Source organism: Gambusia affinis, linkage group LG24 (genome assembly GCF_019740435.1).
Source record: "Gambusia affinis linkage group LG24, SWU_Gaff_1.0, whole genome shotgun sequence".
NCBI classification, from domain to species: Eukaryota; Metazoa; Chordata; class Actinopteri; order Cyprinodontiformes; family Poeciliidae; genus Gambusia; species Gambusia affinis.
This window is the reverse complement of record NC_057891.1, coordinates 8,277,116-8,293,636: the sequence shown is the minus strand read 5'-3', so window position 1 is coordinate 8,293,636 and position 16,521 is coordinate 8,277,116. Positions and strand designations below refer to the sequence as shown.

The following is a 16,521-nucleotide window of genomic DNA, read 5'->3' as shown; positions in this document are numbered from 1 at the left end:
AATCCGAGCCATATTATCTGGCATTACAGTGTGGCTTTACCAAAAGCTCCATCTGTCCCCGCTGTGTGCTATCTGAAGCACCCGGGCCAGGGGCTGACATGCACTCACACACCGGGGCCAAACAACAACTGGGTCACAGGGGCAGAAGCGGCCTGCTCTCAACCCATCCCCACAGCCAAAGCTCGAATTAGTGTGGCTTAAGACGGGTTGCAAGCGGTCAAACATTAGATTATTACTGATGTTCACAGGATTCCAGGGCTCAGCTGGGCTCCTCTTCATGTCCTGAAGCAGCACTAAGAGCAACTGCATATTTCAATTCGGCAGGAGTGAAACTGTTACACTTGTTTCACCAAGAAAGGCTGAGAAGCCAACGTTGACGTGCTCCCTGCCGCAAACAAAAACAACGGCTTCGGGCTTTCTCGTCTCGGGCGCCGAGCCCTGATTTACTGAATAGATGGTGGCATCATCATCTCGGCCAAACAAGGCGCTAACTGTCCCTGTGTCTACAGTCTGAGCTGCCGTCACAACAGACACGTAACCCCTGCTCCGGCTCCAGCAAGCTGCATCCAAACCATTACCAGTGGTATGATTTACAGTGTAAAGATGAATAATCTGCACTGAGCAATTAAAGCAGCTTTAATTAAAGCAGCTTCTGCTTCATGACGGATGGCTCATTAGTCTCGTCAGTTGTGCTGTGGGATCAGTCAACTTGTTGTTGCATGGTAATGAGTGCTTTCTAAACAAAGCAAACTCCATTTTGATTACATTAGTTGCATACATGAAGCTTTAACACGAGGCTCAGAAAAGCCTTATTAGTGATGGAGTTGAGAGCAGAACTTTCAGATTTAATTTTGGATCGTTTTTATTGTCTAACCCCATTGTCTCAGTTTGCATTAATTACAGAAACAAGAAAAGAAAATCAGAGCAGCAATGCCAGTCAGAACCCTCACAACGTTTTCCCTCAAATATTGCATTTATTCTGTCAAAATTGAAATCCTGGTTTGATTGATCTGACATGGTGTCAGAATGGAGCAATAAATCACAAGTTTTATTCGCACAAGCAGATTTTAAAGCCACCAAATACCTTATGTGAACTCCCTCCACCCAGAAGCCACAAACGTCGGTGCAAGACATTATAAAACTCCACCTGCCCTTCAGGCAAAAGCACAACCAGCTCGTGATCCCACATGATTATTTATGGCTCAAAGGAATTCCCAAATCGCTGGACTACAAAGCGTACATATGCTTGTAGTTCTGTGGGTTTAGGTCCACGTCCACTCCTTTCCTCTTTCTCTGCTGTTACAGTAATAGCTCCGCTGAGAGCAAAGCCAGCAAAATATGACAGCAGCCGGTTTTTTTTAGCTGCCTCCGGCCATAGCTACCAGTCATTACACTACACAGAACAAAGACCATGAAACCTTAGAAAGGGAGCTGGGGGAGGATAAAAAAAATGGAAATGACATACAAAGAGGGTAAGAGGTAGGGAGAAAGCAGCTAATCCTACTGGGTTGTGTTTTTACTTGCCGTGCAGGAAAAAGAATGACTTATTCCACTAACACTGCTGATCTTTATACAGCTGAGTGTTACACCTGAACACAAGGTTTTCTAACGCAAACATACAGAAACCTGTACAAATATTAGGATTAGTGTAAAAACCCTTGGAAAAGGTTCAATTTTTAAATTATTACTACAGTACCGTAATTTCACAACTAATTTGAGGAATGTCCAGCCTATAACTCAGATACATTTGTTTCACTGGGGAGAAATAAATGTAACTCAGGCATTTAGTTTTTCTTTGAATGCCTAGACGATACGTATCTGCGTTGTATCAAAAAAAAAAAAAGTTTTATTCGCACAAGCAGATTTTAAAGCCACCAAAAACCTCATGTGAACTCCCTCCACCCAGAAGCCACAAACTTCGGTGCAAGACGTTACAAAACTCCACCTGCCCTGCCGGCAAAAACACAACCAGCTTGTGATCCCACATATTATAAATTATCCCACATAAATAATCTAACCTATTTAAACAGTCATGCCCTGTTTAACTAGGGCATAAAAACAAAATAATATAGGGGTCGATTTCTCTTAGATTAGAAAATGGGAAACGCCAGAGAACATCAAGCCACTCAAGCAAAGCAGATGTGTTTTAATCTTCAAATCTCTGGAGACTGATGCAAGGCACACACAATGGGAGCCATTTTTAAAGTTTAAAACAATCAAAATTGTGTCAAACAAGCGTGAATGAGGACAGACGTTTATCTTTGTTCCTTTAAAATATGTTTATTAATAATCTATGTTTCACTTCCTTGCCAAACTTTTCTGTGAAATCTGAAACACCAAAATTAAGTTCTGACCAGAATTGGTGTCGGGAAGCCAAATACTGATTGATTTGTTTCATTCTTTCTTTATTATTTATTTATTTTTATGTTTTCTGGTGATGAAATGTGACATTTGCCCTTTAAAGGGAGCCTAGCTAATTCGGTCACGGATGACTGTTGCTCTTTTTTTTTCTTTTTTTTTGCCTGGGCTTATTCCTGGTTAGAGATCTGAACCAAAAAAAAATATATATATAATAAGATACCTCTTAACCCCAACATGAAACAATCAAATAAAGCACGAATGATTAGTAGTAAAATGAGCTGATTATGATTAGGTAGACGTTAAGAGTCATCCAGCTTTAAATGCATTTGATTTGTTTTTAACATGACACACGTGTCTCCTACTTAATAAATCAATTTATTTGATTTGTTGTGCTTCTGCTTCCTCCCTCGGGGATCATGAAAGATTAAGTCAGCTTTTCTTTCGCTTTTATTGATTCGCTCCGTTTCAAATCTCGTGTTGCGCTGCAGAAGCCAACACAAAACGCAAATTTAACGTTAAATTAGTTCTCCTTAGTTAGCTTTATTTTATTTTATTTTTTAAAGAAAGCAGTCGACATTTCTCACCAGAGCAAATAAAAAGAGCAGAATAAAACAACACAAAGTCATCCAGTGAGAACAGAAGAGAGAGGAAAGAAAGGGGAGGAGATGTTGACAGTCTAAGGCTTTGGCCCCAACTGACAGGAGGAAACACTTTTAATGGGCTGAATGTGATTAACATGCTGTCAGCGTGCTGCTCAGAGTACTGTACGGAGGATGGAGCAGGCTCACATGACCCCGCACTTTGCTTCGACAACACAGCCGCGCGACCCGAGGACAAAATGCACCGTCCCGCTCAGATTTGATTATGTAAGCTTCCGATGGATAGTGTTGCCTTCGGTCGGAAGAGCACCTTTGTGCAACGAGACGAAATCAATTTTGGAAAACAACGCCGGGTAATAATAATCCTGTCGGTTCAGGGATGAAAGCTAATTCAGAAATGGTCCTGAGTGGCCCTGTTAGAGCAGCTGGTTTCAAAAAAGAAAAAAGAAAAAACTAAAAGAGGAGAGAATTCATCAGAAAAGCTGCTAAAAGTTGCAAAAGACATAAGACTGGAGGTTCACAACCCTAAACAGTCAGAGTTAGAGTGGCCCAGTCAAAGTCCCCACCAAAATCAGCAAAAATATCAAACTCCCGATGTGCAGCTTTGATAAAAATCTTCTCCAATACTTTGCAGAACAAAAACTGGTTCTGCAAAGTATTGGCTTAGGATGCATCCAACACTTGTCGAATTCGTGTTTGTAAAAATAAATTAAAACCATGCATCAGTTTGAGTCCTGGTTTGAGTTTCACATAAAATCTTGTGAAAAACCATTGAAATTTGTGGTTGTAGCGAGACAAAAGGAGACAAAAAATGCAAAGCTTTGCAACATGATTAGGTAACCGGATGCTTCAGGATGCCGATTTCAAAATATCTGCTGGTCAACACTTTCTTTTGAAACAAGACAAAGTAACCAAATCTGATGGAGAACCATGGAGATAGCAAACAATGACAAGGCAGCACCACCCAACTAAATAATTTCTCTTCTTGTTCATTTTTTAGTCTGATTAGACTAAAAATGTTTACAAAATGAGGAACACGCCAACTTGAAAAGTACATGAAACAAAAACTTCAGCCGCTAGAGTCTGGTAACCTACACATAAAACAAAGCTCAGCAATTTAGAACAGAATCTGTGGCATTACCTCCTTTAACGTTTGCAAAAACAGAAGACAAGTAAAGAGAAGTTAAAAGGAAGGACTTGAAAGTTGAATTTATTTAGACTCGTAATAAAGACGATACGACATATTTGTGCATTTTAAGAAAAATACGTTGTTCCTCTGTCTGAACTGAGTGCTAAGATGCAGAAAAATCACCTTCTGAATTCCCACCGCCTCAATCATCATAAAACCTATATTAACACAACACAGACTCGTCCGCCAGCTCAGAGGAAACAGACACCAGAACTCTACCTGTTATCATCTTCAGCTGCAGCCACAGCCTGGTAATTTCATGGCACAGTTGAGATACTCTGTTTAGAGCCATTGTTCTGCAGCCACATGCATGCCCTCTCATGCACACACACACACACACACACACACACACTGAGCTAAAAGAGACTCAAAAGCATCCAAAGTGTCTGTCATAGAACATCCCGGTGGAAGTTAAGGCTGTCCATTCCGCCGCAGCCGAGGATTTCAGCTGCTTACTGAGCTGTCACCAAACAGTGGAGCTCTGCGCAATCCCCCTTCCACACACAGCTCTCTCTCTCTCACACACACACACACACGCACACACACACACACACATGCACGCTCCCACAGTGTGTGCCAGCAAGGGGAGGAGGAGATTCAAATGGTCCGCCCCTGGTTTCACATAACACACTTTTTCCACAGGGAGACCAGACACAGCATGGAAATCTGCATAAATCTAAATTATGCTTCAGTTTCCTGCTTTGATTTAGGGGCAAACAGGAAATGCAATAATGATTAGCGTTTGTAATAAATGTTGAAATACATGTTCTGGCTTTATTGTGGCTCAATGGTGTGGAAAGCTGGAGATTGTGCCCCAAACAATCAAGTGAAAATTGTAAAGCATAAATGCGCAAAAAGAAAGTCTCCCTCTCTCTTTTCCAATCTTAATCGCGTTTTTCTCCTCCATTCAGCGGGACAAACTCTCCCACAAACAAACAATGCCAGTGAAGACAGCAGGGGGACCCAGTCTGCCACACACTGGTGACTGCATGAACGGCCATTCAGAGCTGCAGTTTCAAAGATGCAGCCCTGCAGAGACAAAACACATTTTTCAAATGTTTGTTTGCACAACACCAAGCCCGTTTTCATGCCATTCTAAAAGAAAAGCTCCACTGCCCCTTTGAATGATGGCACATGGCGTGAAAATGCAAAACAATTCTGCATCTTGATGCAGATCTGTCTTTGTGTGAATTAGGATTAGAAAAAGATACACGTTTTTGAAACTAGTAATAAAAAACCAAGAGAAATCTTCAGATTCTGCCGACTGACACAAAGAGGTTAATCCATCGTTACACATCCTGAACACAAACGTTGCCTTTTAGTTCTGTCCAAGATCCTCAAACAGTGCCGGTTTAATATTCTGGTAGATAACTTTAGAAAACAATTAGCATCATTAGATCCGATCAAGTCATGAGGTTCATGAGGTCAGTCATGCATATTATGGCAAGAGGAAAACCGTAAGAAGTCCAGATCAGGGTTCGTCACCAGCCACGTAGAGGACGCCGCTAACATGTGGACGAAAGCTGTCTGGTCAGATGAGATCAAAACTTCCCTTCTTGACCAGTATGCAAAGTTACCGCTACTGTAAAACATGAAGGGTGGCAGCAACAGACATTGGAGATGCTTTAGACCTAAATTTAATATATGAGACTTGAAAATTGGTGCTCACAAACACTTTCCATACGATTTTAAGTCTCATGGGTGTCGTACTCATTTTCCTTCTGGGCCTTATAAGGATTATGAATGTTTTCAAAGGGCTGGTTGTGACAGAATGTATTAATAAAATCCATTAGCAAACTGCTGAAATATTAATTAAAAGTTGCGTTTGCATTTAATAAGTACTTCTTAAACAATAAATGTGCTTATTTGTAATTGTTTGCGATTAAAATCACTCATTTTGTGATATTTGCTCTTGCGTGTGACGGTAAATGTAACTTTCTTGTTACTTGCCACATCAATAAAAGACTATTAACTTGACATCCAGTAAAGCTGAGGCAGCAGTGTAGAGAAGTAAGACATACTGCCACCTGCAGGTGGGAGTTAGCATCACTTAAACCCAATGCTTTTGAACATTTTTGTGGAAAATTTGTCATAAGCTCACAACTAGTAGTGTAGCAGCACAACAAAGTGCAGGAATCTGTTGATCTTATGTAATATGGTAGTATATAAATGCTTTGATTTGACTGATAAAATAACATTAAAGCAATAACAACTGTTTTATTTATGTGTCACGCTGTAGTTGGGGGCCACACAAAAAGCTCTAGCGGGCTGCATTTCGCCCCCGGGCTTCCAGTTTGACACATGTGCTCAAGATGTTCAAAGGTTGAAGAAAAGTACCCGCCGAAAAAAACTTTCTGCTCCAATTACAGCAAAAGGTTGCTCTGCAAAGTATTGACGCCACACTTTCTGAATTTATATAGTTGAAAAACATCCTCATAAAGCCTTTTCATTCCATTTCATAATTATGCACAACATTGTGTTGCTTTTGCAGACGTCTGTACAATGGGACAGGCCACACAGTTTATACCAGGTCTTCACATTCCCCTCACAAACTTAGACACACGTCAGAGTCATCTTATTATCTTGCACAGAGCTTGTATTCATCTGATGATTATGTCCCTGATCAGGCATATTAAGTCCACATCACAAATAGATTTCTTATATTGAGACCAAGTAGAACAAATCTAATTTGATTAGAACAAAAATAGCGTATGCTTTTTAATCGCCTCAACGTGTTTGCATTGGTTTCGTATGAATTTTAGGGATCCGTCTGGCTGAAAATAGTAAAAATGAGATTAGGCACAAAAGAGATGAAACACAATGTCAGCGAGAATTGGCCCTTGAATTGGCCTAAATGCCTAAATGAATCTCATGTTGAAAATCAGATTATCGCTAAATGGGATTCAGGGGCTTTTTTACATTTATTTAACACGCTAAAAGCTGGTTTACGCTGCAGGCCGTTCAGGGTGTGTGCCCTCATCGTGAGATTTAGGTGACGGAGTAAGTTGGCTGTGGAACAAAGTTGACAAATGCTTTTAAAAAGCATTTCTGCCTCACAGATTTCTTCTTTTTTTCATCCATCCTTTCCCACTTTTTCTAGGGTCAGGCAACAGGGCATACTGATGTTCTCAAATGTTCAAATGACACTCCAATATTTCAGCTCTGTAAACTAATTCAATAAGAACAGCACAAGAGAAAACTGCACCCACGTCTGTTTTTGTGGGATGTGCGGGAGACTGCTACGGAAAGCTACTTATTGTTAGAAAGGATGTGATGCAGACTGCAGGCAGAGCAGCTTCCAGGTGAAGCTTTAGTTTTAGAAATCTTCTGTTTTTAAAGAAGCGACGCTGCTGAACTCTTCCGTTTCGCGCTCAAACACTATCGGCCTGTCGCAGTGTAAACAGGAAGACACCAATTCAGAAATGACTCACACAGGCCTGAAAAGGAATTGGCAACTAAAGCAGGGAACACAGACAACTCTGCAGAGGTTGGAACAACACACTTGTCAATATAGTTGCTTTTTTGAAAATATATATTTGGATTTAGCATCGCAAGTCTTTTAAAACCACTTAAACGACTAAACTCTCTCACTATCTTTACATATCATAGTTTGCAGATGAAGAGATTTGGAAGCAGGAAGTAATTAGGTCAATTTTCTGTTCCCCTTTGACCAAACGTATAACTTCTTCCTCCTTCACAGTTCACGTTAACTTGACAGAAATCAGCCTGAAGCCGTCAACGCAGCCTCACTACTACTGCCACTGTGAAAGCCAACTCCTGCATCCATAAAATACAACACCTGAAAAGTCAATATTTAGACAATAGTTAATGTAATTCTATTTTTTATTGTTTTATAATCCAGCGCCGTCTTTGAGGTCCAATATAACCGCGTGGAAAGACCATTATCCGGCCTGCTAGGGTGGAACTTAATAAAGCAGATGACCAATATCCTCTTATAGCATCAAAAGGTGTTTGCTGCAGACTAATCCCTTCAATTATATTCTACTACAGCTGAAAAAAATACATCTTTATCTCCAATATCTGTCGTTTTGGTTGATACAACTTTGTTAAAATGCCAGGTTCTATAACAAAAGAAAAAAAAAATAAAGAGACCAAAAAAAATATGTGCAAAACTTTGGAGGGAAGTAACTTTTTATTTGAATTCAGCATTCTTAACCTGAAGTAACATTCACCAAACGGACCGTTATTAGATCAAAAACAGAAACATACTGTAAGGAACTTAAGTAATGAGAGCAATTCTAAGAATAAGAAACTGTTTTTGTAAAATCATAAGATGACTAGAAAGAGGAAGAATTGTCACAACAAGAAATAACAGACAACTCAGGGAAATACCACAGGAAAACAAAACAAAAAAAACCCCAAAAAACAGCTGACCAGTATAAGTCAGGGGACTCCTGTGGTGCCATAAGTTTGTTTTTCTAAACATAATCACCGCTGCATATTTTCCAAAAAGTTTTTTTAAAAATTACTGCAGACAGTTGTCTAATCCATATAAGCATTGTGAGTTCTTAAACCTGAAAGTGAAGGAAATTAAGTATTTCCAGAGTTTTAAAGCATTATATGACTTGACAGCTTCTATTCTTAAAAGGGAGCGGTGCTCAATAATCTTTTCTCTTTACTGAACCATTCAAGGAAAACATCGCCACTGCTTTTCATCATGAAGGTCTTCAAAGGCAAAGACATTGCTGCTGGTGCAACTTCATCCAAAGCAACAATGTTTTGAGTCGTCCAAAAAACGGAAAAATTCAAGGATCTGTTTTGGAAAAGAAAACTTCGGAAAGTTCAACAAATGGCAGAATTGTTAAAGATGATATTTAAATGTCTAAATTTGATATCTTCCACACCCAGACCAATTTTAATGAGAAAAACATGATGGAGAGCTGAAACATAGCACCGTCTTTGTCTGTGACACACGTGTTGTTGCTAAAAATAATCCCCACCACGTCTAAATACAGACCAAAGCTCCCAGAAATAGATCAGAAAAGCCATGTAGAAACACTGAAAGGTGTCAAGAACCAGAAACCATCAAGAAAATACTTTGCACTTCTCACAGAAACCAAGAGGTTTGTTCTGTTGTGGACAAATATGGAATTTTTATGTTACAAATATGTAACTTTTGCTAATGCAAACACACACACACCCTTTCTTACATCTTTCCAGGAAATGACCATTTTTACTGTACCACCTTAAGTAAATAAGGATGTTGGTCACAAACATTTAAAGTGTTCGTACGTCTTAATTTTTTGATTTAAACTCCTCCTCACAGCGCTTCTGAAATATCGAGCTTCAGGTCGCTTTTCAGAAGAGAAACAAAAAGCAGCTGACCCGAACGCTTCGGATAAACTAAAGAGAAGCTCAAATATTTGCTCAGAGAGCGACTTTAGAGTACAAACAATCATATGAACTACAATGGTCTGTAAACTTTAAAAGATGGCTGCTTCTGTTGGCTCGTCTGAGATCATAAAACTGGAAAATAAGAGTGGACATCTTATTAAAATAAGATTCTTAATAATGCAAATTATTCGCAGGCTATTAAGTAATCCAGTCATTTCATGCATAATAAAACTCTAAGAGAAGGAGCGACCAAAATCCCCCTTAATTGATTCAGAGATTATCTGGAAAGAAGGAAAAAAATATGATAATTATGTGGTTTACTAAAACAAAGGAAATGAAACATTTCCTGCAAAGTTTCACATTTATTTTGCTAAGATGTACCTTTTAGATTTAGCGGCAGCTATAAATTAAGACACTGGTATGCGCATTAATGTCTTTATTAAATGTGAAATCAAATAAAATCTTATGCGTTAAATGACAGCAAATGTTCTTAACTCATCACACATATAGAGATATATGCTGTACTTAAAACTTACTGTACAGCAGCTGGCAGCAGTGTGTATATCTGTAAAAGCTCGTCATTTCCTCCACAGTAATGGAGACAAAGCTCTCCTTTCCACCGCCTTCCCTCATATTCTCCCTCGCCACCTTCTCCCTCGCCGTCTCCATCTCCTCAGGTGGAGGGACGGACGTTGCCGAGTTTTTATCCTGCTCTCCCCATCCGTTTGCAAACTCTCACTTTCAGCTGCACACCTGTCAAGACGCCCCGTGTGATCACGTCGCTCCCGTTTCTGCCACCCCACCCCTCAGCGACAACACGTCCTTCCCACCTGCAGTTTGTTTGAGCAGCGGCAGGTTGCTGCGGGCAAATCGAAATACCATCAGAAACAGTTTGTTAGGGATGATTGCAGAGGTTTAACTGAGCTCCGTTTTGCTATGAGCTGTGGTGGAAACCGTTAATAAGATGGGAAAGCTGCAAAACGCCACTGCCATCTGCATATGCGTGAAAAGTTGAGTGGAAGGAAAAAATGTGGTAGAAAATAAAAGCATCCGTGAACTTGTGATCAAATATTAAGATATGTAGGTCCATCACAATTAATAAAAAACATTATTTAGAAAAATTTGCAATAAATTGAAAAAGTGAAATGTGTAGTTTTATGACAAACAAGTGGTATGTGTCTTTGAGGGGATTTTTAATGGTAATTTTGATTAAATTTGATTACAGAACTTAAATTGGACTTTCCTTCACAATCCTCTAAAGGCCTGTTGCAAACTCAGGTTTTCTTTCCACTAAACTTTACATTAACATGCTTGAATATGTTAGGACTAACCAGAGTTTTCCTTGACCGGCGCATAAAGTGCTCCATCAGTCACTCACACATCTGCACACAATCACACAGCTGGCTGAAAGAAGAATGACTGGGATCAACAAAATCCCAGTCATGACATTGAAAATACAGGAAGCTATCGCTAAGCTAAGCTTGGCGTTTTCACTCAAGGTTACAATATATTGTGTTTGAGCTCAACGCTTTGGCAGCTTGTCTCAGAGAGGTTAAACATCTTGCAGGGAGCCTCATCAGTACTTAACAGCCATGTTACACATTACAAAACAGTAGTGATTGGAAAACAGGAGACAAATTGGATAAAACTGCATATTTAAATACTTCTCGAAGAAAAATAACCCTTGAAATTTACATCCCAAAGCATTGATGGGACCATAGTCCAGCCCGGCGCTTGGCTTTCAGCAAATATTTGAGCTGGCTCTCAAAATCGCATTACAAAAACGTCACAAACTCAAGGCAGGGTTTTTTCTAAATTCTTTACTTTTTCACCAGTTTAGACTGAACAGCTTTATGCAGCACATAAATCATCTAGGAACTCATTTTCTACACCTGAACAGAGCTTTTTTCCAACCCTGTTCAGACAACGCGTGTCTGCTCAGTCGGCAGCCCAAGCAGACAGAAACTGCAACACTCACCTTGCGTGTTTGTCTGCGTGGATTTATGAGCCTTTGTTATTTCTGCAGTTTGACGGCCGTGGCAGAACCAGGCGCACATGGTGAAGGTAAAAGGTCAACTTCACCTGCCAGCCAGCTGACTTGTGAACGCACATCTGAAATACTGACTGGTGGGGTGAGATTTCCAATTAGCCACTCGCAGAGGTCATGTCAGCTAATCAGTAACAGGGCTCAAACCAAAAGTCCACTAGTGCCCCTCCTTGTCTGCCGAGCAGAAAAAGACGCGCTTTGATAAAGACGCGGACACGTTCCTGCTGCAGAACCAGCGGGAGTTAAACACCGGGACTATACTTATATGTTTCAAAAAGAATACAAGTGAAACACAACAGGGGAGTCCCGTTTCTTTACTGCTGGTAGGAAGTCCTGTACTGTCATCTTGCCATTTTATTTTAAAAAATAAATAAAAAAAACTCAGCTACAGGAAACTGATAAAGTTTAAAGAATAAAAAGTGGAGATTTTCAGATGTAAAAGCCGCACTGTTACTTCGCGCATTGTCGACACTAACCTCTTCTCCAGATTGGTGTGTGTCGGGTCAGCAGGCTGATCGAAACACACACGTCACGCAGCAGCTGGAATAACTCTTGGCTCTCTTGAATCAACTCCAACAGAGACATTTTTTCTGAACCGTACCGTAATTTCCAATAAACATAACAATGAAAGCTCAGTCCCTGCTGCTGTCCCTTTTCCCTCAGCGGTGTACACGTCTAGTAGTGGGTGTGTGGTTATTTGTCTCATTTCATGAGTTTATCTCAGGAAAAGAAGGGTGGAGGGTGGGCAGGAACAAGAATCCCCCCCAACTGCTAATTATACCATCGGAGCATGTGTGTGTACGTGTCTCTAGGCTACAAAAAAAATAAAATAATTCATTTTAAAATGGACACAAATCCTGTACATTACGGCATTTACATTCACACCCCGGTTACGCATATACCCCTAAATAAAATCCATTGCAATTAATTCCTAACAGGAGTCGATCAATTAGGACATTTTAGAAAGTCAAACCTAATATGTAAAAAGTAAAACTTAATGATTAGAAAACATTTAGCAATTGTTCATTGAACATGCAGTGTTTAGAACAAATTATGGCAGGTCTGAAAAAGGTCTCAGATATTTGCCTTCATGAAAGGAAACAAAGTTTACATCTCTTAACTTCTTGGGTTGAATGATTTTTTTCATTTTGTTGGTCCAGAAAACAGTATTTTAGTCTATTCTCAGCACAAAATTGAAAACGATCAGGTTTTAATGAGATTGTGCCCCATATACTATGACACTAAAATAAAAGTGCGCTTTGGAGAGAAATACTTTGTGTTGCAGTGAACATTTTCAAAGAAGATGTAACTTTGCCAGTAAAATGCTCATCCTAAAAAATATATATATATGTGCTCATTTACTTGAAGGTGAAATTTCAAGTAAAAATAAGTGAATAATCAAAATACATAGGGAAAAAACAAACAAGCATGTGATGCAGCGGAGTTTCAAAACGCCACCTAACGTGTTTAAAGCCTCGACAGCTTTACGCGGTCCTGTCAATTAATCATTCCCAACAATCTGAAGCTGGTTTTTAAATATCACGTTTTCCAACGCTTCCAAGTCACTCCAGACACCACTTGGACATTACGGCTGCTAAACGAACGAAATAAGAAATTACCCTGGTGCCATCTGCAAAGGTCTCCACCTCCTTTACACGATTGCATTATCTCTGCTTTACCTAATTTATTATCACACAATCGCACTGACATTCCCACTTTGCGACTTCAAAGGCAACAGGAAAAGTCTGCTCATGCACTTTTCATTATCTGGTATCCTACACAATTTGATTTGTTGATGAGTGAAGCAGAACAGTCGGGAGTTAAGTTGCAACAAAAAGATGAATTGTTCCAACTTTCCCCCTGCCCCCCATGTTGAGATTCTTCTTGAACGCAGTGTTCTCAAGACAGCATAATAGGATGTGAATATATTCATACGAGTTTCTGTCTCGCCCAAATATCAGTACAACTCTTATTTCTCAAAGCAAAAGAGTTTTATGCACAACATATCCTGACCAAGCTGAGTATGAGGGCCAAACTAAGAGAAAATTACAAAGTGAAATGAGAATATAGTGGTAATATCACAAGAAATTATACAAGAAACAAGTTGTGAAATTTCAAGAAGTCATAATGTCACGAGAATGAGGTTTTAACGTTATGAGAATAAAGTCGTATGAAAATAAAGTCAAAATAATATTAGAATAAAGTTATAGGAGAACAAGAATAAACTACAACTTTATTCTCGTGATTTGATGTACTTTTTTACTTTCTTAGCATGATGGGCCTAATTCGTTGTCATAAAATGCTGTATGAGTCACAGAGAGAAAGACATTTGGGAAGCGTAGAGAAAATAAAAAGAAGAAAAATTATTAAGGGAAAGTCTCCATTATTTATTGCAAGTGGGTTGATGTAGAGTCGCATATTTTGGCCAACCAAACCACTTGAACAGCTCTGATTTGAAAATAGATGATTCCATTAGGAAGAGAGGCTGAGGAAGACGTTTTTAACCCAGCTGTATTGTGATTAAACACATCCAACTATCTGCCACTTTAAAATACTTTAATGTACTTCCATAATTAGGTATTTGAGCAAAGAGAATAATTCAACTCACTTTGGAAAAAGCTGGGACCTAACAAATTGTATAAAAAGAGAAACACTGATTATTTTCATCCTTTTTTTTTTTTTTGTACATTTTGCTGATGCGGTTTGAATCATCTGCTAACAGGCAAATTTTCCAAAGAATAGTGTGTGTGAGAACACACTAAAAGAATACTAATTGAGAGAAACCAATGGAATCAGTACATTCTGGACAAAAGTTTTCACGGTCAGACAAAATGAAGGTCAAGCATTTTTGGCTACAATGACAAGAGTGAAGGTTTGGGAGAGTCAAACTGAGGATGTGAAGTGTAAGAATGATGCAGCAATTGTCAAGCAAGGTGGCGTCTCAAACCAGATTTGAGGCAAGAAGTGAAAATGTTTACAAAATCTGAAGACGTAAAGAGGAAAATATGGCAGAAAACGGCGGCTCTCCTTACCGCCGACGGTTGACAACACCTCCACCGCCTCGTCCACCTCATCCACCTCCTCCACCAGAGATGTCTTTTGTCCCATATTTACTGGACTAAAAACAACAACAACAACACACACACAAAAAAAACGCTCTCAGCAGATTTCTCTTCACATGCAAAGCACAGCCTGCATCGACGCAATAAACAAACGCAACCAATGTATATTTATCAAACTGCACAGAGCTAAGTTCAGACGTGCGAGCGCCCTGCAAAGAGTACGGCTCAGGTGAAACTCCTCAGAAGGAATACCGAGAAGAGAGACAGACGGATGCTTATTTTGGTCAGCTGAATGAAGAGCGGGAGGGGAGGAGAAGAGAGGAAGGAAGGAAGGGACACTGTAGGCACTTCTGCAATCTCATAACACGTAATGACCTCCACGATTCTGTTCTTGCAGCCGCGTTAACAACATTACAGCTGCTAATTTGATCCTCTGAGGTTTGCTTTGCATTGTATGATCATCTCAGGATTTGGCTTGAAACAAAATTGAAACAAGAAAGTTGCCTACTTCTACTAAATTTGACCTTAAATATATATATATATAGAGAGAGAGATATATTTAAAATAATTCTCATCATTTCTGTGAAAATTCCAATCATTACTCAGTTCAGGTTTTTCACTTTGAATGTTTGGTGTTTTATCTCATGGATCCCCACCTGATGAATTCTGGTAAGAACAATCAACACAAATTTGTCCAATTATCCCCACAGAGGGCCCTTTCATTGCTTTGACAATACAGCAGCGTGCTCGGAGTCATATGGACTAAGATCTTGTGACGTGGTGTTATGCCAGTCTAAATACAGAACAAGGCGAGCGAGCTCCATGTGCAGCACAATGTGACGCTTCTGTTAGTCAAGTTTTTTTTTTCTCATATGTGGCCAAAGAAAGGGGGGAGTCCAGAGGATACGGAAACAGAGGAATCAGCGGATTTTAAATGGGCGTAATTTCCAGAAGAAAAAAAAAAAAAAGGGAACAAACTCACTTTTGGTTTCAGTTTGGCACCGAGACGAACGTTTATCCGGAGACATTCTGGGTTCTGTGTCAGCGCAGCAGCTTCATGACCAGATGCAAGGAGAAAACGCATAAAATTTGTGAAAAGCAGGAATAAAGTTGACATGAAGGACACTGCATGCAAGTTACTGGAGAATGACTTAATCTCATCAATAATCTTCACAGAAAGATGAGCAGAAGTGAAAAGTTGAGGGATGTTAAAAAGTTGAGTGGAAGAAAAAGAAAAACCGCAACATGGACAGCGGCACCCTTCGTGGATTTTTAAAGCAGAACCAAGTCGACTGAGGCACTGTGTGCATTCCTCAACATCAGATTACAGATTACATTTTCAAAAGAGAGCAAAGCTTTTTCTTGTAGGGCGAGGACTGAACGGTGCTAAAAATGCAACAATTATTGGCAACAAACAAACAAAAAAAACAAATACAGTGCTAAAAATATTACTCTGTGTAATTTATCTAATTGTGGTGTCAGTTTTATGAATTATTGGTGATATAAGTTAAATTTTCAGTCATATTCAGATCTAGATGCACTTCTAATTTGCATGTATGTATTTGCTTATCTGTTTGTCCCAGGGGTCTCAAACTCCAGGCCTCGAGGGCTGCAGTCCTGCAGTTTTTAGATGTGCCACAGGTACAAAACACTGGAATGAAATGGCTTAATTACCTCCACCTTGTGTAGATCAGTTCTCCAGAGCCTTAATTATTCTATTCAGGTGTGCTGCAGCAGAGGCACATCTAAAACTTGCAGGACTGCGGCCCTCGAGGACTGGAGTTTGAGACCCCAGGAAATACCCTGAATAAAATGCAGATTTAATCCATACGGAAGAGGATTAGGGCCAACAGAAAAAAAAAAAGAATTCTGAGATTAAAGTCAGAATTCTGAGATTAAAGTCTTTAA

The 16,521-nt window shown here is 39.6% G+C and overlaps 1 protein-coding gene across 1 annotated transcript in view; it reads right to left on the bottom strand.

Annotated features, from left to right (window-relative positions):
• Positions 1-10,173, bottom strand: part of mcf2la (mcf.2 cell line derived transforming sequence-like a) — a 35,664-nt gene extending 25,491 nt beyond the window's left edge. Inside the window, 1 exon segment of the mRNA XM_044109188.1 lies at positions 10,041-10,173. Coding sequence (XP_043965123.1) covers positions 10,041-10,173 — 133 coding nt within the window.
• Between the last annotated feature and the right edge of the window lie 6,348 nt (positions 10,174-16,521).